This window comes from Ovis canadensis, chromosome 22 (genome assembly GCF_042477335.2).
Source record: "Ovis canadensis isolate MfBH-ARS-UI-01 breed Bighorn chromosome 22, ARS-UI_OviCan_v2, whole genome shotgun sequence".
In the NCBI taxonomy this organism is placed as follows: Eukaryota; Metazoa; Chordata; class Mammalia; order Artiodactyla; family Bovidae; genus Ovis; species Ovis canadensis.
In genome coordinates this window covers 52574462-52599068 of record NC_091266.1, presented here as the reverse complement: position 1 = coordinate 52599068, position 24607 = coordinate 52574462, and the positions used below count along the sequence as shown (strand labels likewise).

The 24607-nt window shown below is 36.3% G+C and overlaps 1 protein-coding gene across 2 annotated transcripts in view; it reads left to right on the top strand.

Moving 5' to 3' along the window:
• The window catches only part of SHTN1 (shootin 1), a 113990-nt gene that overhangs the window by 43856 nt on the left and 45527 nt on the right, over positions 1-24607 (top strand). Inside the window, exons 4-10 of one of the 2 annotated variants that reach the window (XM_069567572.1) lie at positions 2163-2257; positions 7259-7427; positions 9434-9531; positions 11468-11549; positions 16154-16248; positions 20700-20831; positions 23660-23813. In XM_069567572.1, coding sequence (XP_069423673.1) covers positions 2163-2257; positions 7259-7427; positions 9434-9531; positions 11468-11549; positions 16154-16248; positions 20700-20831; positions 23660-23813 — 825 coding nt within the window. Of the gene's footprint in view, positions 1-2162; positions 2258-7258; positions 7428-9433; positions 9532-11467; positions 11550-16153; positions 16249-20684; positions 20832-23659; positions 23814-24607 lie in introns of both variants that reach the window. The other variant, XM_069567571.1, reaches the window with a different exon arrangement.

Below are 24607 nucleotides of genomic sequence, written 5' to 3'. Positions count from 1 at the left end.
TTCTTTTCTCTTTCCTTCACAGTTTTGAAGAACCTACCTTGTAAACATAGTGATAAAATGCCAGGAATATTAGGACTTTAAGGAAATAATAGAGCCTATTATTTAAACTACAATATAAAAGGCAATTATATTGATGAAGAGCTACATGGTCTTTGTGTGTGTGAATAAACTTGGCCTGTGTTCAGCTTCTATTTGTTCTTCTGGCATAAACACATATTGTGTGTGATTCCAGTTTAATGGGGACCCGTTTGTATGCCAAGCAGCTGCATTTTAGGACCTATTGCGTGATTTCATAGCTCTCTGAAAATTGGTTCTATTCAGAACAAGAGATAGAAGAGGAGAAGGGGGGGTGCTGTGGGGGGGTAGGGGAGAGCTTCAACACACAATCATTTCTTTTCAATTGGAGCCAGAAAGGTTGATGACAACATGACCATTGTGTTATAATGATAAGACCACTACGGCATCTGTACCTCTCATCAAGGCTTTCACACAGCAGCAGATACAATTTAATTCACTGCTCTGTCAGCAGTGCTGATACCATTATGCCGTCTGTCTCCACAGTTATAATCACTGTCCTCTGAGAAATGCAGTTGAAATGATCTTGAGCAGTCAAAGAAACTCTCAATTAAGGCTGCCACTTCCAATGTGTCAGATTGTGTCTTATGCACTTGGTACAATTTTCACTTCCAATCCTGTTTATTTACAATGTCTACCAGTAATTACGCTTAACGTGTCATTTAGTGAGGGGGGCCCCTGCCAAGCCGATTGTTGGGTGCTGCTGTACCATTGAGTGGGAGTTTCTTGAAGTCAATGCCATCAGCAGCTTTTAGGCCCTGATGGGACGCAGTAGTAATGTTGATAATGCAAGTATCGTGCTCATCAAGTCATAATTAGATGCCACTCAAATGTGCCACTTGTAATAACAGTGTTGATTCATGTTTTTCTCGGTGACTGCAACTACTAATTAGTTAAGTGGTTTTTGGTTGGCCTGCATTTGCTGCGGATCATTATTACTCCTGAAAAAATGTCAAGGTTAGAGATGTTTCTGGCCATTTAGTGCTGCTTTATGAATTTGAATATTAACATAATAAGAACTTTGGATGGACTTAGGAAGTAATACATTTTTGTATTTAATTTGGAGAGAAATTTTTTCCCCTGAGTTTAATCATAATTGCAGGTTAATTAAGCTTAAATGAAGCAAAAGTAATCTCTCTTTGTGTTATGTGAGCCCAGTGCTTTTTCCCTAACTTTGTTGGGTTTCACGTTTTGGTGCCCTTAATTTTTCTTTTTTTTTTTAAGCCAAACAAATATCAATAAATATACATGTCTACAGTTAAGTTTGAGGTTCTGAGCATTTTCTTTTCAACTAGAATTATGGGTGAAAGGATTTGGCATTTTTCTTACTGATCTTCAAAGTATAACTCAAGTTCTAAATTATTTTGTACTTTTGAATCTCATTTATATAAACCAGCCACCCAAAAGTCTCAGAATTGCTGTTTTTGAAACATTGGTTAAACATCAAGTTTGTTATTTTTTTTAATCTTCCTGACAGTCTGTGATGTGAGAAGCAATTTGTTACCATCAACTTTTATCATCACTTAGTGCAAAAATCTTGTTGCTATAGTTTTCTGCCCTGGAGTTTATGAAATACTTTGTCAGTAATAAAGACTACTATTGAAATACTCAATTTAGTTAAGCTGTCACATTGTTATTCTAGTTATGAGATCAATATGTAAGATTTATTTTTAAACATTTCTTTTTAGCTAGTTTTCCTGAGAAGATGCGTAAGTAGTATTCTGCAAAGAAAAGGAAATAATATATGCCACTTTTAATTTATGAGAGGTTCTTTTGTTCAAATTAGCAGACATGTCTATAGTTATATAGACAGCTACATAGAAAACAGACTCAAAAAAATTCTCAGTAGCTTTCCTAAAATGTGTGTAATAGCCATAAAAGTTCTTTGTTGTCTTCTTTCTTTCTACATTCAAATATTAGCTAAGATTTGATCAGAGCAGCATCTTCAACACTTTTTTTTTCCATGATAGCTAACGGTCTGGCCAGCTAAAGAATTACAGTATTCTTAATCATGGGACAAGATGTGTGGGCTTCTGGAATAGCTGACTAATCTCTGAATGCTAAGACTTTTCCCCCCTCATTCCTAGTTTCTCACATGGTTATAGAGGAAGTGAATTTTATGCAGAACCATCTTGAAATAGAGAAGACTTGTCGAGAAAGTGCTGAAGCTTTGGCAACAAAGGTGAGACATTTCATGTAAAGGAATTCTACCTAAGCTTTTAAAGTTCAACTTGCTTTTCTACATAGTGACCTCTATTTTCTTCTGCTTTTCTAGCTCTCTAATCAGTTGATTCTGATCCTCATCAGAGGTCTCAGAACCCTGAAATGTGATTATGTAAATATCTGTCTTAATGCCAAGATTATTTCGATTATAAAAGAAAGAAGTGTTTGTATATGTGTATCTCAGTATTTCTGTGTGTGTGTGATTTTTGCCTATGAAAATGGTCCCAGCGTGGTCTGTTGAACTCGACTTTCCTGATGTCTGTGCGTTTGGTTAAAATGCTAAACAAATTTAAAACTAACTGAAAGTGGCATAAAAGAGCAATAAGTGTTTACTGTTTGAATCAGATGAAAAAGTCAGCCTCAGACTGTACATTTCAGGTGATTATTTGTGAAAGCAGAGTGAGGGCATGCTAAAGGTGACCTCCAGTGCACCACTGATTGCTTCTAGCTGATGAATTTACCAAGTGTGTAATTTTCTATATTCTATCTCATCAGAAGTACATTATTATTAAGGAATATTTTTTATCTCTGTCTTACGTATTTTGGGTTGGGCAAAATGCATCTGAACCACTTCATCAGAAAATGGATTACAGTGATTTTCAGCCAGATTTCATTAGTGATGCTGGTTTTGTTTCTTTCCTCTCTCCATTGTCACCGGTACCTCCATAGTGTTTCTTTGGATGCACCTGAAACTCTATATATCAGACAGTCAATCAGTCAATTTAATCTATGTGCATTAGCATTGTGCTTGCTAGAGGTATTTGCTTAATTGTTTGCATAACGACACTCCATTAGAATTCATAAGATATGCAGGCAGAACCTAAATAAGTATATTAATGCGTGTATATAGCTTCTCTTCCATTATTTGTCCAAAGAATCTATAGCGATAGAGGCCGTTGCTTTAAAAAGAATGATAACATGGAGGTTCTATTCTGTATATCTCTAGTGTTCACAGGTTCGTAATACTGTTTGAATTTCTTTTCATTCCCTTTTCTTCTTTTGGGCCAAGTAGGAAAAATGTATTTGGAGCATACTAGCTATTCTGAATCTTGTAGTGGGTAAGGATAGTTTCTGTATTTTCTCTTGTTTTTGACAAGTATTCCTGTTGCTATAGTACATCCACAGTGAGAACCCTATCTCTCAGGACTGGCAGTTTATGGAAAACAGTGGTTTGGGACGTAGTATATACAGGTTTTATTACCAGTTATATAATTTTGGACATACGTGACTTTGACCAGGTTAATTCTGTTCCCTAGACGGCTGTTGTCTCATCTTAAATGACAGGATAACCTTGAATTAGGACTAAAGTGAAAATGGGATTAAAGTTTATGATAACTTTAATCATTGGTCCCCTTAAAAATTATTTTATTATTTTCCTCCCTTTCGTATTTAACAGTTGATTTTGAGCGGAAGAATTCACACATCTAACCTGCAATTATCATGTCATAATTTTCAAAGTAGACCAGGATTTATTTCTTAAGAATACCCATACCCACTGCTCCAGGAGTATGGCCCAGGCATGTGAATGTTGAAAAAGTTGCCAGGTGACTGTATAGTCATCCCTGCTTATGACAGTGTGTTACTAATCTCTGGGGTCATTTTTACAGTTTAGTATTGATAATAGAACCCTTAACGTAGAGTTTGTCTTCTTAAGAAGCCCTTTTGAAAATGGACAAATGGTTTGTTTTTGAGGCTACAGTGTACTTTAGGATACAGTGTATGTGGACTTTAGAATAAAAAACCAAAAAAATCTATTTGATTAAATGCTATCAATATGCTCATTAGATGTGAAAGAAGCTACAGCTTTGAATACAAAGTTTGGAAGCCTCATTATATGTGTGATCAATAAGTGAAAGTAACACATCCTGATTTAAGTATTAATTGTCAGTTTTGAAAATAGTTTTCATTTTCTAAAAAGCAAAATTTCTGTAAGTTCTTATTTTTTTAAGTCTTTGCTCTCAAATTAAGGGCAAATAGAATGTTTAATTCTTATGATGCAATTTGGATTATTGCCTTAGAAGCAAGTATGGATGCTTTGCTTTGCTGAAATGTGAAAGTTAAACCAATAGAATATAGACCAGTTATTTAAATTGTATGATCCAGGTCTGTTTAACATGCTTATTTTGTATCTTTAACTATCCATTAAACTGTGCTCCATATAAAAACCCTGTTTAAATTTGAATATAGCATAAGGTTCTGTTCCTGTAGGGTTATGAAAGGTTTATTTTTGCCTTCTAACTTAGAAGAGTTCTGAAACAGAAGTAGCGTGCATTAACCTATATAATCTGATGGCTAATAACTGCAGTGACATTGCTTAGCTTAAATTTGTGAGTTCAGAGTTCTCAAAAATTTCTACTTCATATGGTCATAAGATTTCATGTGTATAAATCTTGTATTTTCTTCTTTCAGAATATGAAAATGATGTTTCCAGAGAAGACTTTTGAAATTATGTTTGGCTTTTTTTCTTGAGAAAGTAACTTTGTTGAATAGGGTAATTGTATTACAGCCAAATAGCTGGTAGATATTGGTGCCTAGTTTGATAGGAGCATTAAACTCTTTTGAGAGCAGAACTGTTAACTGTTACGTTATCAAATGTTACTTTGATGGTGGCCTGGGAAGTAGTATGTCAAGCATCAGATGGCAAAAATGAGTATTTCCAGTTTTTCATGAATCCTGGGGAAAGGAACATTGTATAGATAAATGCCTTAGTTGAAGAATACTAGCTTATAAATGATTTCTGGAGGAAAATTAATTAGTAACAAGATTAATCTCTTTTGTTACTTTGAATTTTTACTGTAAGTCACTTACTATGTTAAATGCTTTATATATAATATGTCATTTAATCTGCATATTATGGGATGGAGACTATTTTAATCCTTAGTAGCTAATGAGAAAACTGACACTGAAAGATTATTCTAGAGGCAGAGACAGAATTTGATTGCAGAGCTGTGTTCTCAGCTCTTGCTATAATACTGCTGCTGCTAATTGTGTAGGAATAAATACCCAAGTACTGCATTCCTCCATATCAATTATTCTTAGTGTTGATGTACATTTGAATCACCTGGGAAACCCTGAAGAAGTACTATGCTGGACTCTATTGCCAGAGATTTTTGGCCTGGTGGGAGGGCCTGCTTCCTCAGGTCAAATATGGGAAGTTTTTTTTTTTTTTTTTAACTCTACAGATTGTAATGTGCTGGGCTGGGAACTATTTGTTTATTAGGAGGCAGAATTACAAATTAGCTCTTGAGTTTTTCCACTCTTTTCTTAAATTATTCTTTTTTCCCTGCATTCTGAAAAGATATCATCCTTTGAGAATTGACAGTGATCCTTGAGCCTCTAGTGCCGTGCTCTAGCATCGATGTTCAAAGAAGCCACGACAGTGCTTACTTAAATTGTCCATCTGAAGGAGGAGGGACTGGGAAATCGTAGGTCTCTGATCATATTTCTGATCCTCTCCTGTGATATGGAGAGCTAGAAGCTGGAGCTATGTCTGGGGACTGGGAGTAAAAGTCTGTGCCTGATTCTTTGAATGGATCTCGCCAGCCTTCCCAGGAAGAATCCAGGAAAGAGTTCATAGCCATTCCTGAGTGATCCTTCCTGATTCCCCAGAGAGGTCAGGGACCCTCTTGTGTTCCAGCCCTTGCTAGTGATATGGGCTGGGCTTTCTCTGAGAGAAATCCTGAGGGGTCCTAATCATGATGACAAATGAAGGACCAAAGCCAGACAAGTGCCATACTAAATATCTTATTCTGGTGTAAGGTTTACATGGAGAAGGGCCTTTAGCGTTCTGGTGAAATATTTCTATTTGTATTTATATTCAGTGTCAGTTATTAAATTCAGAACTTGTTTTGATGGCCAACAGCCCTTACTAACTGCAAGCACATTTCTGTATCTTACATTTTATATTAGAGAAAGCAATCTACTAAACACTTCCTACTTAAATAAGAGAAGATCTTTCATATTTGAGTCTTGGGAATAAAGCAAAATCATATTTTCCTTCAGTGGACTTTGGATCAGGTTTAGTCTTTATGTGTGCTTTGTATAACATTTATATGCACATGAATATAGGAGCTAAAGAAGGTAATGATAATTAACAACCAACTCATTTTTTTACATAAAGGGCATGCTAAATACATCAATGAATTAGGTTTGCTTTATCTGCAATGACATAGAGATAATAGAAACATAGCTTGAACCTTCTTCTGTTGTGTATTATTAGAATTCTAGGAATAGACAGAAACATGATTTGAATTAGTTTAAGCAAGAAAAGGGGGAAAAAAGTAGGAGTTTGTTCAGAGCGATATTGGAGAATCCCATAGAATCCATGAGCTGGTCGCATTTTAGGAATAGACTGGAACCCTGTGGGAAACCCAGTGTCTGTTGCTTTTCTCTGTCTCTGCACAGTGGCTCCATTTTGGCCTTGCTGCAGACTGCCTTTCTCTGTTCCTCAGTTGAGTCGTGTGGTGTGGTTGCCAGTAGCTACTGTACATCCAGACACATGGGCAGGAGTTTCTGTCCAGGAGAACAGGAATTGCTTTGGGAGAACTTGGCTGTTCCAGAAATTGTGTGGAACATGAAGAGGCAGTGGCAGTGTCTCAAAAACAGGGAGTGTGGGACAAACATATAAAAGGTGTTCACAGCACAGCATCAAACCAAATAAAGTGTCTTAAATTAGGACTATTAATGACTGGATAAATTGAAATTCGATATAATCTATTCTGGTGTTTTATCTTAATTCTTCTTGTATTTATCCGTTATAACTAGCATTTTCACATGTAAGGCATAGGTCTTAATTAGTTTAATGTTAAAAAGTATAAATAAAATAATATTTAGTGACTCTTCTGTTTCATGCTGTGAATGTTGATGCATGTGTAGACAAAAAGACACTTAATTTGACTGTTGTATAAAAACCCAAGACACTCATTTGCTATTTAAATGACTGTCTTTATATTTGCCTTAGTTAAATAAAGAAAATAAAGCATTGAAAAGAATCAGCATGTTATACATGGCCAAGCTGGGACCAGATGTAATAACTGAGGAGATTAACATTGATGATGAAGATTCAGCCATGGACCCGGAGGATGTTGCCAAGACTTGTGTCTCAGTACAGTGTCAGAAGCAGATCAAAGGTAGGATTCCTGGCTTAATTATTGAACATGGTTTTGACTTCTATTAGGATAATGCTTCTCAACCCTGGTTGCACATTGAAATTACATAAGGATTTCAATAAATACTGATGCCGGCGTCCTTTTTTTGGAAAAAAATTCTGATTATTTGTCCCCGAGGGTAGTCTGATTGAGAATCATGATGACTGTAGCTTTATGAGTTACTTTCTTGTTTGGGATTAGATGCTTTTGAAAGCGCCATCTTGACAGGAACAGTCAGTTAACCTATACATGTCTTAAGGATAGGACTGTGTGTTAAGATATTTTTGTTAAATGAAAGAAAGAATGAATAAAGATTTATTTGGCCAACACCTTCTATTAGTCGGATTTCTCTCTTGAAATCTTTGGGGAAGATACCTCCCGAAATTGCTTTGTCTCTGCCCTCTAAGAACTTCTCCTAAGATTCAGGCAATGAACTAGAAGCAATATGTAGTATTAAGCAACTGTGTTGGTCCCCAAATGATTCTATAAGACAAAACCACATAATACATCTGTGAAGTACACATTAACTCTTTTAATAAATAAACACACACATATAGTTTAGGATGTAGGAAAACAGTCTAGGGCTTGGTAATTATTGGAGCATTTTAACTTACTGTATATGTCAAGAATAATATTTGTTGGTCTGATAGATAAAACTTCAGTTGGAAATATAAAGAAGAAAGTAAAAAGAAAGCCATTTTAACCCTGTGTGTGCTCAATTGCTAAGCCGTATTCAACTCTTTGTGATGCCATGGACTGACCACAGCCCACCAGGCTCCTCTATCCATGGGCTTTCCCAGGAAAGAATACTGGAGTGTGTTGCCATTTCCTCTTCCAGGGGATCTTCCTGATCCTGTAATTGAACCTGCGTTTCCTGCATCTCCTGCCTTGGCAGGGAGATTCCTTAACCACTGAGCCACCCGGGAAGCCCCTGTTACCCTCTCACCTAAGAAAAAATTGTATTTATGTTGGCAGGAATGGGGAGAGGAAGTTTAAAGGCTTTCCTTTTGTTTCTATTTCTCCTTTCTGTTAGATCTTGAATAGTATGGTCTCTGATTCTTTTTCAAGATTAGTCTGGCAGTGGAGAAAGTGGTTTTGAAATAAGTGTCTTGAGAGCCCCTTCATTAATCTGGGTTCATGTAAAAAGTTTGATTTAATTTATTAGTAAATAACCATATAGAGCTTGTCTTATTGTCCTTGGAGAAGGGTAAGAAATTAAAAGCACTTAAAAGCTAAGTGGCAAAACTATGTGGGCCTGGGTATAAATTTAAGTACTGTGCTAGTCCATGTATTTTTTATTTTTTTAACATTTGAGCAGTAGAAGTAACTTTAATATAACACCAGAAGCTTTTGCTCTTATAGTGCCTAATATTTTTACTCTAGTAACACAGTTTTCAGTTAATCTCAATAATATGAAATATGAAATAAATTAAGAAACAAAACACCCACAACTCTGGAGAGAAAATTATTAGAATTAACCCTTTTTCAAATAGGTTATATTTTGAGTCAGTTCAAATAATATTTAAGGGCTATAAATTGGCAGCATGTCAGGATTTTTTTCTTTAAATCAAAATCTCCAAATTGTTAGCTGCCCCGTTTGTTTGTATTGCATTGTGACAAGAGCCCATGGCCATTATAAAATAAAAAAGAAATTAGTACAATGCCTTAATTTGTTTTGCCAAAAGCTTAAAAAATCCTTCTTCTAAAATGCCAGACAGTTTCTAGAATATAGGTTTGATACAATGCAGAGAAAACATAATCTAGTACATTTAACATAGTGAGAATGCCTGATAGAAAATTTAAGAAACGTAGCTATATTAGGAGTGGGGAACAAGTGAAATTTCCATTGTCTTTTGCTGCTTCCTTTTCCTTCTAACTGTTGAAAACCTTTGACAGTAAACTGCTCATGGACTGTTATTTTCAATTCTTCTGACAAGATTGATTTCTTCTTTTAAAAATAAGGCTTTATTTTTTCTTTAAAAATGCAGAACTTCGAGATCAAATTGTATCTGTTCAGGAGGAAAAGAAGATATTAGCCATCGAACTGGAAAATCTCAAGAGCAAACTTGTAGAAGTAACAGAAGAAGTATGTATCTCAGGCCTGAAAGGCGGGACCTTTAGTGTTTTAAGATGTTTGGGGACAGGCTGCATCAAAAACTTGCTGTTGGAAGCTAATTTCTGACATGAGAACCATGTACCAATTTTAATCTTCTCTTGTCCCCACTATTCCAGACCTACAAAATGGTATAGAAAATAAGATCATAAGCATTCATGGGCCCACTCTGTAGCTCAAGAAATAATGTACTAAAACAGCATCGAAGTGTTTCCTGTTATCCCGCATGTTTCACTGTTTGCAGATTTGTGACAGTGATACCTGTATCTGAAATCAAACACGGTTGCTGCTGGTGAAGAATGATTTTGCTTCTCTAGTCGAGGGCTAACTCAGTAGAGAAAGGCTCTCCTCCTCTGTACCTCCCAACACAGGCATATATGGTAGATGGTAGAATGGGTTCAAGTGGGTATTTGGAGAATCTTTTTATTTTTCCTTCTGAATTGTCTGTAAAAGCAAGAGCACGTACTTAGCGTTCTTTGCACGCGACTTCAAGAATCTGCCTTTGCAGTCTCAATTTAACTTGTGTCAGTGGTTCTCAGAGTCGGTATCCCAAGGTTTCCCCACTGATGTGTTATAGCACCTTGATATCTTGCCAGTGATATCAAGTGTCCCAGAGTATTGGTCCCTTCAGTGAGCAGCCTCATCCAGTTCCCATACACATATTCTTAAGGACCAGAATGTGAAAAAGGTTGGGAAGCAGTGCCCATCTACCTCCCAGCCTCAGTTACTGTTTCAGTAAGTGTGAGTGGGAAGAAGGAAAATGATATTTTGAAAGTACTGAGCAGGGTATACCAGTTACTAATTTAAACAGAAAGCAACAGTATACTTTGTACTAAAAGAGACCAGTTCACAGACTCTCTGGAAGTGCTGATGGATTCAGGGGCCCTTTCAGGACCATCATCTTAGCTTGTTTCTTGAGTGTTATCGTAGGAGAGAAAGACATTTTGATGCATTCCATTTCTCAGTTATAATTATTTATTGATGATTCACTTCCCTCCCATTTAGAGGTATTATTGGAAGCCATTTCAGAAGTTAGTTTTTTTATGATTATTTCAGACATCTGAAAAGTATAAAAAGTAAAAAAAAGTATGAACATTCATATGCTGACCATGCAGTTCAGTCCATAAAATGTTAACATGTTATTGAAACACATGTGTATCTCTCCCTGAGTGCCTTCTCCTGACTCCCTGCCCTGTTTCTCCAAGCAACCATTATTCTGAACTTGGTTTTTATGATTTCAGTGATTATATTTACATATCTACTACAATAACTAGTATTTTGAATGTTTTTAACTGTATAAACTTGCTTCTTAAATTCAACATAATGCTTTTGAGATCTATCCACTTGCTATATGTAAGTTTACATTCTTTTTTTAGAACTTTACTATGATATTCTCTTTTCCTGTGATGCCAAAAATTATTTCAGAAATTGAAGTTTTTTGGGGGGAGGTTTTCATATGTATTTTATTTAAGCCAAAGGTCAAAGCATTTTTAATTTAAAAAAAAATCTATGTATGTTTTACGTAAGCCAAATGTCATCAAAGTGTAAAGTGAATGCCAAAATTTAATATTGTATTTCTGATTAAATGATTCAGGTATATTTTGGGTGCAATCTAGTTGGATTTTTCCTTTTGAAATATCATTTACGTTGGATGACTAGAACATTGCCATATTTAAGGAGCAATGCTAATACTATTTGGAATATGTAAAGAAGTTCCAGATATATATCCTAAATTAAATAGATACTTTGAGGCTATAAAAATGCTTTAATAAAAGCCTAGCACAGTGAAGGCAATTATTGCTTTAATGTAGCATCGTGTTGAAAATTGAACAGCAGTTTAAGTCACCCATCATCATGTCATGTTTTACAATTTTGGATGTTTTCTCCTCTCACAATATCACATTTTTAGGTAAATAAAGTTAAACAAGAAAAAGATGTTTTAAATTTGGAAGTTCTTGAACAGAGAAAAGTCTTAGAAAAATGCAATAGAGGTATGTGTTTCTAGTCTATTCTTTCAAATCTCTAACTTACTTTGTTTATATATATTTTGTATTATTTTATACCTGTGTCTAAAGAGTGTTGTAGCAAAAGTTTTCTTAACATCTAGCAATGAGTCTCTCTCATTTCCTGTTCTTTTATCACCTAAGTTAGAGTGGAGGAAATTTAAAAGTGCTTCTGCTTAAGGAATTCACAACCCACTCATTTTGAAACTTCAGACCTAAATCCTCTTTTGTCCTACATGTATCCTGGGACCATGGCCGTAGTGGTATTTATGTATCTGGTAGGGTTATTCAGTAAACCTCTCCTCAGTCCAGCAGAGATTGGGATAGCTACATAAATACATGCAACATTAGATGATAAAATTTTAAATTAAGAGGAAAAGGAAATAGTTTCATCAGTACTATCTAGATTCCATACATATATGTTAACATACAATATTTGTCTTTCTCTTTATGACTTCGCCATGTACAAAGGCTCTGGTTTCATCCACCTCATTAGGACTAACTAAAATGCGTTCTTTTTTTTAAAGCTGAGTTGCTTTCCATTGTATATATGTACCAAAATTTCTGAATCCATTCGCTGTGGAAATGCAGACATAGAGAACAGACTCATGGACACAGTGTGGAAGGGGTGGGGGCCAAGTCACTTTGTTCATGTCCGACTCTTTGTGACCCTATGGACTGTGGCCCTCCAGGCTCTTCTGTCCATGAGATTTCCCAGGCAAGAACACTGGAGTGGGTTGCCATTTCCTTCTCCAGGGGATCTTCCCAGTCCAGAGATTGAACCTGCATCTCTTATGTCTCCTGCATTAACAGGCAGTTTCTTTACCACTAACGCCATATAAGAGAGTGGCATGGAAACATACACATTACCATATATAAAATATAGTCAGTGGGAATTTGCGGTGTGCCATAGGGAGCTCAAGCCCGTGTTCTGTGAACACCTAGAGCAGTGGGATGGGGTGGGAGTTGGGAGGGAGTTTCAGGAGGGAGGGGACATGGCTGATTCTGTTGATAAATGGCAGAAACCAGCACGGTGTTGTAAAACAAATATCTTGCAATAAAAAATTTAAAGAAAAGAGGATATGGAAAACAGGACAAAGGGAAAGTGAAAGTATGTGTTCAGATACAAAGTGCTTCCTTGTTCCAAGTCCTTGCACATTTCCTGCCTGTGTGCCTGAAGTCTGCCTGTGAGCTCTCTGGGAGCCAGAGCCACGAGAGATTTGTGATCTTTTCTGTGAATCACAGAAAAACTTACCTCTTCGTCAGGAGAAGTAGACCTGCTAAGAAGGAACTTTCTTCTAGAGAAAATTCTGTGTAATTTGATTTTATCATCCTAGTCATAAAGCATAGCATCTAATCTCATGGTGCCATTTCTTATGTCTCCGGGTTTAGGACAAAGGAGTTATGCCAAAGTGCAAATGTAATTCTCAAGGGGAGCAGGGTTTCTCCCTGTGCCTTTTGTTCTCCTTTTTCCCTTCAGCCACTGTCTTTCCTAGTTCAGAAACTACAACTCGAAAAGGAAACCTTTCAGACCCAGGACCTTCCCTGTGGGTAGTGGTGGTGGTTCTCTATCTTTGTGTCATTCATGAATTGAGATTCTTTCCTTTTTAATAAATGAACTTATAGCTAAGTGTGGGAGATGCACTGGGTTGTAACATTTCCTTTGCTCTTTGTGCATTTAAGAAGATAGAAATGGCATAGAAGAATTTTCAGTTGTGATACACTATGCTATTAACAGGGTTCTACAAAGGTTAGTATGATGGCCCTTGCCTTCAGGGCGTCTCCTATCTGGGAAGAGAGAGAGATTATGTAAATAAATACATGACTAGGACCAACCCAATTTATTTCAAGATCTAAGAGGACCAGGACATGTGAAAATTCACTTTTTATCATAGTGTTCTGGTCATAGGAAAGAAAGTCAATTATCTTGCCCAGGACTTCTTTTTAAAAATAGGTTTGAGAATCATTTAGCTCTCAGGGACCTATAATTCACATCACAAACCACCACTTACATTGCTTCACTTGAGCAAGACTGTTAGTCTTTCCTCTGAGGAGGCGGTAGATTGACCTAGTACAAAGTTTGAAATTCTATGTCATTACACAGCAAACCAGTTCTTAGTCAGTTAAGACTGAAGTGCCCCGGAGGAACAGCTTGTGAAAGCAGCCATTAAGAGAGCCTTTTTAAAGCTTTTTATCGCTATGACTCAGCTCAGAGTTGAGAGTGCCTGGCCAGAATCTGATGGAGAGATCAATGTACTATCCACCCATGTGGTACCTAGTTGGTGATGACGCCATCACTCCCTCTGTCCCATCTATATCATTATTTAACAAAATGTCAAAAAGTAGGAAAGAATTCACGTTGCTTCTATTTGACAGGATATTCCCTTTGAAGGTTTCTGCCCACAGGGATTCTTTAGTTCAAAGCTCTGACTCTGGGTCTCTACAGATCTAAGGCTGTTTCTTTTCTTTATAAATATGGATAACACTTCGAAACAGCTAATACACACACACACACACACACACACACACACACATTTTTCTTTCTTTTTATTCAGGTAACATACTTTTTTTGGTGGGAAGTATAAATGCATATTGGAAAAGGAAAAAAAAGTCTCAACTTTTATAGTCCAGGTATGAGTGCTGTTAACATTTTAGTGTTTATTCTTCTGGGAGAGGAAAGGAGGGGAGGGACAGTTTATAGGTAGGGGACTAAGAGGTACAAACGATTATGTAATAAGATAATTTACAAGGATATGTTATACATCACAGGGAATATAGTCAGTATTTTATAACTAAATGGAGCATAACCTTTAAAAGTATCAATCACTATACTGTACACCTGTAACATAATTTTGTGCATCAACTATATTTCAGTCAAAAAGCCTATATATACAGGTTAAATTGTTTGTTAAATATGTTTATAATATAGATGAAGTATAAAGAAAATACCAACAAAAAGGATAGTCTTTTTATCCATTGGTGCTTTACAAGCCCCTGAACATCAATCTCTACTTATATTTCTTCATTGAATTTTTATCATCGTTTTTATTTGTAGTTTTTCAGATATGTATGTATCTCTGAACAGCATGTTATTTAGTTTTGCGTGGACTTGCTATATATGCTGTCATTTTCCCTGTGTCCTGCAACTTTTTGCATTTGTGAGGCTCATCCATATTAAGGGGTTGTACTGTGGTATGTTTCTTTTCACTGCTGTATAATATTTCATTTGATGTCTATACCAAAATTTGTTTATCCAGTATCCAGTTGGTGGATGTTTGAGTTTTGTTTCCAGGTTTTTGCTATTCCAAGTCATCCTGTTATGAGAATTCTTACACATGTCTTCTGGTGCAAATAATCAAAGAGTTTCACTAATGTACACCCCAAATGTAATATTTTGTCTTCAATTTCACTACATAATGCCAGATTACTTTTAAAGTAGGTCTGTAAGTTTATCTACCTGTTAACAGTGTGTTTGTTTTCATTGTTCTGTGCCCTGTCCAAACTTGATATAGCTATACTTTAAAATTTTTGGCAGTCACCTCTTTGGTGAGTATAAAAAGAAAGCTATGGTTTTACTTTCCATAGCTTTACTTTACTTTACTTTACTTGGTTACTGATAAACATATTTGTTGGCCTTTTACATATTTCCTCCTCTGTGAAACTTTTGTTGATGTGTTTTATATGTGGCTTTTAAGAAACAGGAATGAATTCATTTTAAAGATGTATCAAGAAGGTCTTTCCCATTTAGGAAATATGCCTCTACAATATAATATTTTATGTTTTTATGTTGGTTTCTACCATACAACAGTGCACAACAGTGCAAATCAATCGTTATATAGAGCCTTTCCCTCTTGAGCTTTCCTTTCCACTCCCATCCCACTGCTTTGGGTCATCACAGAGCACCAGGCTGGCCTCCGTGAGCTATCCAGCGACTTCCCACTAGTTATCTGTCTTATACACGGTAGTGTATATATAGCTACTCTACCTTCTTAATTCATCCGACACACTCCTTCCCCCGCTGTGTCCCATCATCTGTTCTCTGTGTCTGCATCTCCATTCTTCCCCTGAAAATATGTTCATCAGTACTGGTTTTCTGGATTCTGTTATCTATGCATCAATGTACAATATTTGTTTTTCTCTTTCTTCACTCTGTATAAAAGGCTCTAGGTTCAGCCACCTCACTGCAACTCACTCAGTACAACATAATCTGTTGGCAGAATATTTCTTGTATATTTCTCTACTTACTGACCCCTTAATGTTGGGTCATCTAGATTGTTTCATTATTTTCAGCAATGATGCAGAGAGCACCTTTACAATTAGATCTCTGTAGGTTCGTGATTCATTCTTTTAGGAGAATAGATACATTTCTCAAAGTGGAATTGTTGAGTCAAAGGGTATGAATAGTTTTAGATTTTTGATTCACATTGCCAGGTTGCTCTCTGAAAAGGTGTTATCTAATTTATATTCCAGCCAGCAATGAATGTGGGTGTGTGTCTGCCTGAATAAGGAATCCTTTTGATGCTGTTTTTTCATCCATTTGCCTGATAATCAGTGTGGCCTATTGTCAATTTTCTTTTCCTTGTCTTCTTAAGTGTCCATGCTAGCAGTAGAAGAGTATGAGGAGATGCAGGTGAACTTGGAGCTGGAGAAGGACCTTCGAAAGAAAGCAGAGTCATTTGCACAAGAGGTAAATGTTTTGCAGAGACCTCATTTTTTAGTTTTATATTTTAAAGAGCTTTGCAGATGACATATGAAAACATTTTTTGAGGCTGAACAAACACTTGTCACTCTGAATAAAGATCATCTGATCCAGGGAGCTATTTGGAATAGTATCAAGTTCACTGAACTTGGTGTCAGAGATCTGGGTTTACATTTTGCCATGTCATTCGGGTAGTAGTTGTTTGTTACTAGGAGTTCTTAACCTGTTTAGGCTTTACTTTCACCATCTGTAAAATGGGTGATGATACCAACCTCACCAAGTGGATTGTAAAATCAAATGGCATGAGTCTTCATAAGAATTTTATAAACTAGAACATGCTATACTGTGAAAATAAATTGTATTTAGGGATACCCATCCCATTACTTGTGATTGAAAGTCTGGTTTGAGTACAGGACTTTTGTATATTTTGTCTGTTAAGAAACTAGGTTACATCTCAGTATACCATCTGAAAGAGCAACATCATGGTCTTCAGTGACTGTTCAGTGCTCTCATTGTATGCCTTGATTCTGCCACTTGCTGTGGAACATTGTTACACATGTTCTACATCCATTATCTGAGCCTTTCCTCTCATGTTAGAGATAAGCTTTGAGCTCCTCATGCTCCGGGTTAACTTTGTTGACACGTGGTGGTTGGGTATTCCACGGCTCTGTGACTGGTTTCCAGGGAAATGATGAGGCATCAGTTGGCTGAGCTGTAACAGCTTATGATGTGTGATGTGTTAACAGCTTATGATATGATCTATATGAGATCTTCTCCATCATGTATAAATATTTCGAATCTGTGTGCCTACTGTGGGTTCAAGGAAGGTAGCTAAGGAAATGTAAGCATTCTTAGGCGGAAGTATCCAAGGTATAGAAGGAAGACAAAGTGCAGGGTTATGGGAATGACATTTGAAGATCAGATGATGGTTTTGTGCAAGAGTTTTTCCATATTTGAAGGTAACTGTGGTAGTAATGAACCCTATAAAAGTTTATTCTGAGAAAATATGATTTGAAATATTATGATTCAGTTTATTCAGAGAGTTTAATGAAAGGTGAGTAAATATTTATTCTCTTATTTCTTGGAAGGAGGAAAAAGAATTGAAGTGTGTTAGAGCCCTTTGGAAAAATCTACAGCATATAAATAATGAAGCTAAAGAAATGGCTGAGGGGAGAGTAGAGATAATGTGAAAATGCCTCCATTGCAAAGCTGAAAATGTTGGCTGATTTTGACCTGCATGCAAGGGTCTTAATTTTGAGAGACATTTTCAGTTTCCATTTCTTGTTTACAGAATGATGTTAGAATACAAAGCAGCTCAGAGAAAAACTTGAAGGCCATGCAATAACAGAGAGGATAGATGGAAGAAGTAAGATTCCTTTAAGAATATAAAAATGAATGATCATTCTGCCATGCAGCCTGTAGTGATTGGCGCAAACAGTGCTGACAGGTTAATCCAGAATAAGGAGAGAGATGTTTGAGGAGGGAAAGCGAGAGCAGTGGTACTTACCCTGCTGGTGTGTGTGTGTGTGTGTGTGTGCGTGCGCGCGTGCATGCGTGTGCTAAGTCACTCAGTCATGTCCGACTCTTTGTGACCCCATGGACTGTGCCCGCCAGGCTCCTCTGTCCATGGGATTTTCCAGGCAAGAATACTGGAGTGGGTTGCAATTTCCTGCTCTACATTGCTGGTAGCATAAGTATTTGCAACAGTGATCGATGATTTTACAGTATCTGAGGCTCGATCTACACAGTAGTAAGAAGAAAAGACAAAACTGAATTAGAACTGGTATATCTTCCCTTTTACATGGTTTATAGATTCTCAGGTTTTCAACAGACAACTGCTGATAAAAGGTATCTGACTTAACTAGAGAAATACCACTTTTGCATTTTGTTCTTATTATGTTCAGCAAATGTCTTTCAAGCCAGACACAGTGTGGGTAGTGGGAATATAATGGTGAAGAAAGCAAATACGACTCCTGCCCTGTTGGAGTATATAGTGTAGAGCCATAGAAATCATTTTTTAAAGTTAATTTAGGTCACCTTTTTTAACTACAAAAGGAAGATATATACCCTGTAAACATGCAAACAGTTCTCAAGTGTGTAAATTAAAAATTGAATGTTTCTTCCTTACTTCTACATTTGTCCAATTAAAAAACCAAAAGCTTGATCACTTACAAAGAGGGAACAGTCAGTTGTCCTCATAACTATGTTAAGTGTTTGTATTTCTTCAACATAATTTCAACTCTTGAAACCTTTCCTATAGTTTTTGAATGTATATGTTTTGCTATTTAGTGTAGTTTTTCTTTCCTCTGTTTAAAGATGTGAATACTTTTTCAACATGTAGTCCTAATATACTGAGGGAATGTTACATAATAAGTTTTGTTTTCAAACAACTGAGATGATAATATTTTAATGTTATTTTTGAAAGAATGAGTTATATATTAATGACACTAAATTTTCTTCTCATTCTTTGAAGAGATGTAGGAAAATTTCTCTGAAATTCTGATACCAATGTTATTATTTGTCTGATAAGGGACCCACTTAATAACTCTAACCAAGAAGTTCTTTCCATAGCTAAAAGCCAAATTCATTAGTGTTCAGTAACTGAATTTTTTAAAAATATATCTTTAGAAAAGGCATTATGTAGTGTTTTATTTTAGTACTTTAAAGTCTAGAAAAGGTGGTCTAATGACTAATATTTTTCAGGTTGCCATTGTTATTGAAAGGAACTTCTTTTCTGTATGTTCTTTTCATCTTATATTGTAATTTAGGGATTGTTACAGGGCTTTGCAAGAGAAATTCATGTTATTAACATCCCTAAGACACAGTCTTTATTCTTTTCTCTCTAAAATAACAGTTGAAACAGTTTATAATCATGTAAGTTAAGCAAGTTTTCCTGAGAGCTATAACTTTCCCCAAGAGAACCAGAGTACAGCAGAGCAGTGCAGGGAGTCATAAGGCCACCCCTGGCCTCGGTGGTCCTTGTGCCCTGCATTGTCTGACTGCTGGGCCCTTCGCCTCTGCCCTGGTCAGCCTCGCTGGCTGCTTCCTCTCTGTCTGCCCCTAGACTCGGAGCACTCTTGGTGAAAGGCCTCACTGGCTGGGGAGCCAGAGAAACTTGCATTTGTTGGCCTTTCGTGTTGACTGTGAGATATTGTCTAAGATACCAACACAGGACTCCAACCAATTGAGTTTTAAGAGGGGAAAATGTATAAAAAATAAATTACTGTAATATTATTATTCAATAGTAATCTGAAATAAATCATTTCAATTAGACTATTGGTCTCAAATTTAAGATACTATGATGGAATGTTGATTATGCTTCCCTAGTGCATAGATTCTTCCAGTCTCACTTTTCTGCAGCCTGATACTTGTGCACTCATGGATACTTACTCATCCTCTGTTCCAATTCTTACACAGGCATCAGATGGAAGAAGAATGTAAATTTCACTTGCAAATGTTGCTCTACTATAAAATGGGCCTGATTTCAGAATTTGTAAAACATTTTGTGTTCAGACTCGCCCACTGGCTGACTTGTATAGCATATTAAGGAAAAGAAGTAATAGGTGAATAGGAAATAATGTTGCTTTCAACCATGAAAAGTTGTGAAGATTAGGTTAAGAGTATATATAAATTGTTTAATAAAAGGCTCAGTTTAATTAATATACCTTTTTCCTTCTCCTCTTTACCCTCCTACTGTTAACTACTTTTGTCACTGGGGAAAAGCTGATTGGTTTAAGACAAAAATCTTAGGTCTAGTAAATAACAGAGAAAGAGATTAGCCAGATGGTGAAGGGCATGGGCCGGTAAATCAGACAGATCTGGGTTTAAATCCTGGGTTTTGCCACTCACTTGTGTCTTTGGGAAAGCTGCTTAACCCCTCAGAGCCTCAGTTATCTTATTAGTAAAAGTGGGATAATAATAGTGTCTACTTGACAGTGGTGTTCTAAGGATTAGATGATAAACTGCATGTAAAATAATTGCTGCCACACCTATCCCGTAGTCTTGAATATGTTTTAGCTTCTCAAAGCAGATGCATTCACCTCACAGGGATTGACGTAAAGGATTAAAATAATGTGTAGAGCATATTTAGTAGAATACCTGGCATAAGTTCTTGATATATATTAGCTGCTACTACTAAGTATTAATATATTTTAAAGCAATAATAAAATATTAAAAGCCGCAGTATGGGACTAAACTATTGTATATATACTGTGCTAAGACAAAGGTAAAGGTTCTAAAGATTATATAAAAGCTATGAATGAAAACTTATCATAGTACTCATTACTTCTAAAATCATCATGTGACCATTCAGAAATTGCGTTTACCTTTTTAATGAAAACTCCACCCTTCCTTTTGCTCAAGTTTCCATTGAGGAGGCTTGTGAGCATGATTGGTACAAGCATTTTTGTAATTAACTTTTGTAGATGTTTATTGAACAGAACAAGCTAAAGAGACAAAGCCACCTTCTGCTACAGAGCTCTGCTCCTGACCGGCAGCTTCTGAACGCATTAGATGAAAATGCAAAACTCATCCAGCTCCTTGAAGAAGAGAGAATTCAGCATCAACAAAAGGTAACAGATTTTCTTCTGGGTTTTTAATGCACACACATCCTTAAACTGAGAGGAGTTAGTCCAGAAGCTCATTGTTCCTTGTTTTGCTTGAGTTACTAAGTCTTTCCAGTGTTTTCACCTTTTAGGGAAAAAACTACCAAATGTACTTCTAGTACCCATCTAAAATTTATAGTGCACTTTTTGTAGGCTCTGTTGTTGTTGTTTAGTTGCTAAGTCATGTCTGACTCCTTTGTGAACTCGTGGGCTGTAGACCACCAGGTTCCTTCTGTCCATGGGATGGGATTTCCCAGGCAAGAATACTGGAATGGGTTGCCGTTTCCTTCTCTAGGGGATCTTCTGACCCAGGGATCAAACCCACATCTCCTGCTTTGGCAGACGGACTCTTTACCACTGAGCCGCTAGTAGGGTTTATAGTGACTTTTAAACCGTCCAAAGGATCGGAAGAAGTGAGGCAGAGAGACAACTCAAAAAGAGCTTGAATAATGCAGTTTGGAAATCTGTGAGTCAATTGTGTTTTTGGAGAGTGCATACACTAGGAGAGTATATTGTGATTGGTCTCAAAGAGCTTGTTGGAAGGCATAGGTTTTATTCAAAGAGGGAGGAAAAGTCCATGTTAATAGTAATTGTTTGCTTAGAGAAAATTTCTGATTTTGTAATCTTGCACAAATGTATATGTTTAAAGGCTTCCTAAGTGGTTATTTCAATTTGTTTGAGTAGAGTTACTCCAGCTGACACAGCCTACCTCTGTGTGCTTGGCAGAAAGGATAGTCATCGTGGTGGGTGAGAAGGAGAGGCGGAGAGGAGGACAGGCAAACAGGTGGAACAAAGCCTTTCAAATTAAAGAAACCACTTAAGAAAAATTGCATCAATATTCATGCTACTTACAGTGTCCCTAGTTGGAGAGGGAAAGGCTGTTAGCTGCCATTTGTTAGCACCTGTGGAAGTCTCTTTAAGCAACACTGTTGACATTTAATCCTTGGATGTTCCTGGAGTTTTTACCAAGTTGGTTGTGAGGTAGAGTTAAACTTTTTTTCCTTCAATAAGAAATGTGGGTATACATGTAGGGAAGCTCTAAATGAATACATGGTAATAGTGCTTGGCCCTGGGAAAGTGCCTTGGGGGATAGGATGGAAGGGACATTTTTTTTTTTTTGGTCCCCATATGCAGGAATTACCTTTTCAAATAAAGAGAATGGAAGAATGTTTATTTTTACCTTTTCAAATAAAGAGAATGGAAGAATGTTTATTTTTATTTAGCTTACTACTAGAATTTTCAGATTTGAAAAAAGTTCTACCATTTTAGTCACTAAGTCATGTCTGACTGTTTGTAACCCCATGAACTGTAGCACGCCAGGCTCTTCGGTCCATGGGGTTTCCCAGGCAAGGATACTGGAGTGGGTTTGGGTTGCCATTTCCCTCTCCAGAGGATCTTCGTGACCCAGAGATCGAACTCAAGCCTCCTGCATGGCAGGTGGATTCTTTACTGCTGAGCCACCTGGGAAGCCCTCTTCTACATGTAGTTACCTCATTAAATAATGCGTGCCGAGAACCTAGTAAATTATATTGAGGATGGGACTAAATTGTTGGGTGTATACCTTGTTCGAGTAGGGTACTGAAGAGTATATATATGTTATAAATGAAGTTAGAGCAATCAATACTTCTAAACCTGTTTTACTGTACTGTTATTCTAGATAATCTTTCAGGTTTGTGGTTAGAAAATATTGCTTACCTGTCTATAAGTTCCCTTGCAAATTCAGCAATCTTTAAAACACAACTGTGTTGTTTTTATTATTATAATAAGGAAATCTTAAAAATACAGAAAAAGCTAAAGCAGAAAACTAAGATTAATTAAAAATTCCATAGTTTGGTGCATATCCAAACTTTATGTAAATATATAGTTTTATGAATATAGTTTAAATGGGATCATTGCAAGCATATTGTTCTACAACCTGGTTTTTTTCCATTGATAATAAATTAATATCTTTCTATGTCAGTGTATAGTGAGGTATGTGATTTAAAATTTTTGCACAGTATTGATACTTCACTTACTGAACACTGTAATTTATTAAATCAATAATATTGGTGGACATGTAGCTTATTTCCAAAATTTCCTTGTTGCAGAGAATGCTCTGATGAATATATTTGAACACCTGTCTACTTCTCTGAAACAAGTTCTAGAAGTAATATTACTGAATCAAAGGGGCTTTCCTTCCTTTTTTTTTTTTTAATGGTTTTTGTTGTTACCAAATTATCCCACCAGGACTCATTTTACTATTACCTAAGTTTTTGTTTTCAAATGGGCATAGAAGTGTTAATCTGTTTTAAATGAATTTTTTACTTATATGAATATTAAAAACTAAATTTTCTGGGATATAAGTCTCCAATACATTTATATGAATCACATTACTGATAATATAAGTATTATCTGTGGTGGTAGTGGTGATGGTTTACTTGCTAAGTCGTGTCCAACTCTTGGGACTCCATGGACTGTAGCCTGTCAGGTTCCTCTGTCTATGGAATTTTCCAGGCGAGAATTCTAGAGCAGATTACCATTTCCTTTTCCAGGGACTCTTCCTGACCCAGGGATCGAACCCGCGCCTTCTGTATTGTAGGCAGTCTCCTACATTGCGGGCAGATTCTTTACCAACGAGCCACCAGGGAAGGCCCAGTATTATCTGTATCCCAGGATTTGTGTGATTTTTTTAAGATGAATTGGAATCTCTTTGCTCTGAAATGCAAAGTAAAAGAGAAATATTTGTTTTTCCCCTTGTTTTCCTTGACAAAGGAAAAACTGTTATCACTGTATAAAAGTCTGTTTGTGATTTATAGGTCAAAGAGCTAGAGGAGCAACTGCAAAACGAAACTCTCCACAAGGAGATACACAGTCTCAAACAGCAACTGGAGCTTCTCGAAGAAGATAAAAAAGAACTGGAATTGAAATATCAGAGTTCTGAGGAGAAAGCTAGAAACTTAAAGCATTCCGGTAAAAACATTGCGTAGGCTATTATGTCTTAGTATTAATATGCGAATCTTTCATGGCTAGTACATTTACTGAATGCTCTGAATTCGATAGAAAAATTCCAAGCTTTCTTTTAAATTCCCTCATTTCTGACTATTGCAGTTAAGTAGAATGATCACTGTAATGAGATGACTCATAAATATTTAGACTTACTTTTTGGACTCAGAGCTTTTATGAGCATCACATACAGAATTAAGAGACAGAGATACAATTAATACGGGAAGACCAAAACTTCAGCATTTCTCAGGGCTTCAGAGATGAGTGTTCATTAAGTACTTATTTTATTCATTTTAGGGTGTATTTTTAAAAAGTAACTTTTCAGGTTCATACTACCTTCATCTTTGATGTCTAATTATACACATGGAATAATGCTTTCAGTATCACACCTATCAATAAAATGGGCAACAATATGTATATTAAATGGAAAAACCTTTAAAACACCAAGGGGTACTTAAATGATGTATTCATTCAGTTCTAGAAGGCTTAACGGGAATGTGTGAGTTAGATTACTACACAGGGATAAATAATAAGTTTCTGTTGGAAAGTAAGTAATTTAAGGAGTCAGGTTGTTCCCTTTATAACAGCTTCAATATTCACTTCAGATGTTTTTGGTTAATTTTATACTAGAATTTTTAAATCTGTACAGAAGAATCAAGTAGGCTTTTTTTTCTTTAAATATTCAGTACTTTCTAATCCACAATGAAAATGAACTATAATTTATTTTTTTTAATTTATCTAAAATTAAGAAGTAGTTCATT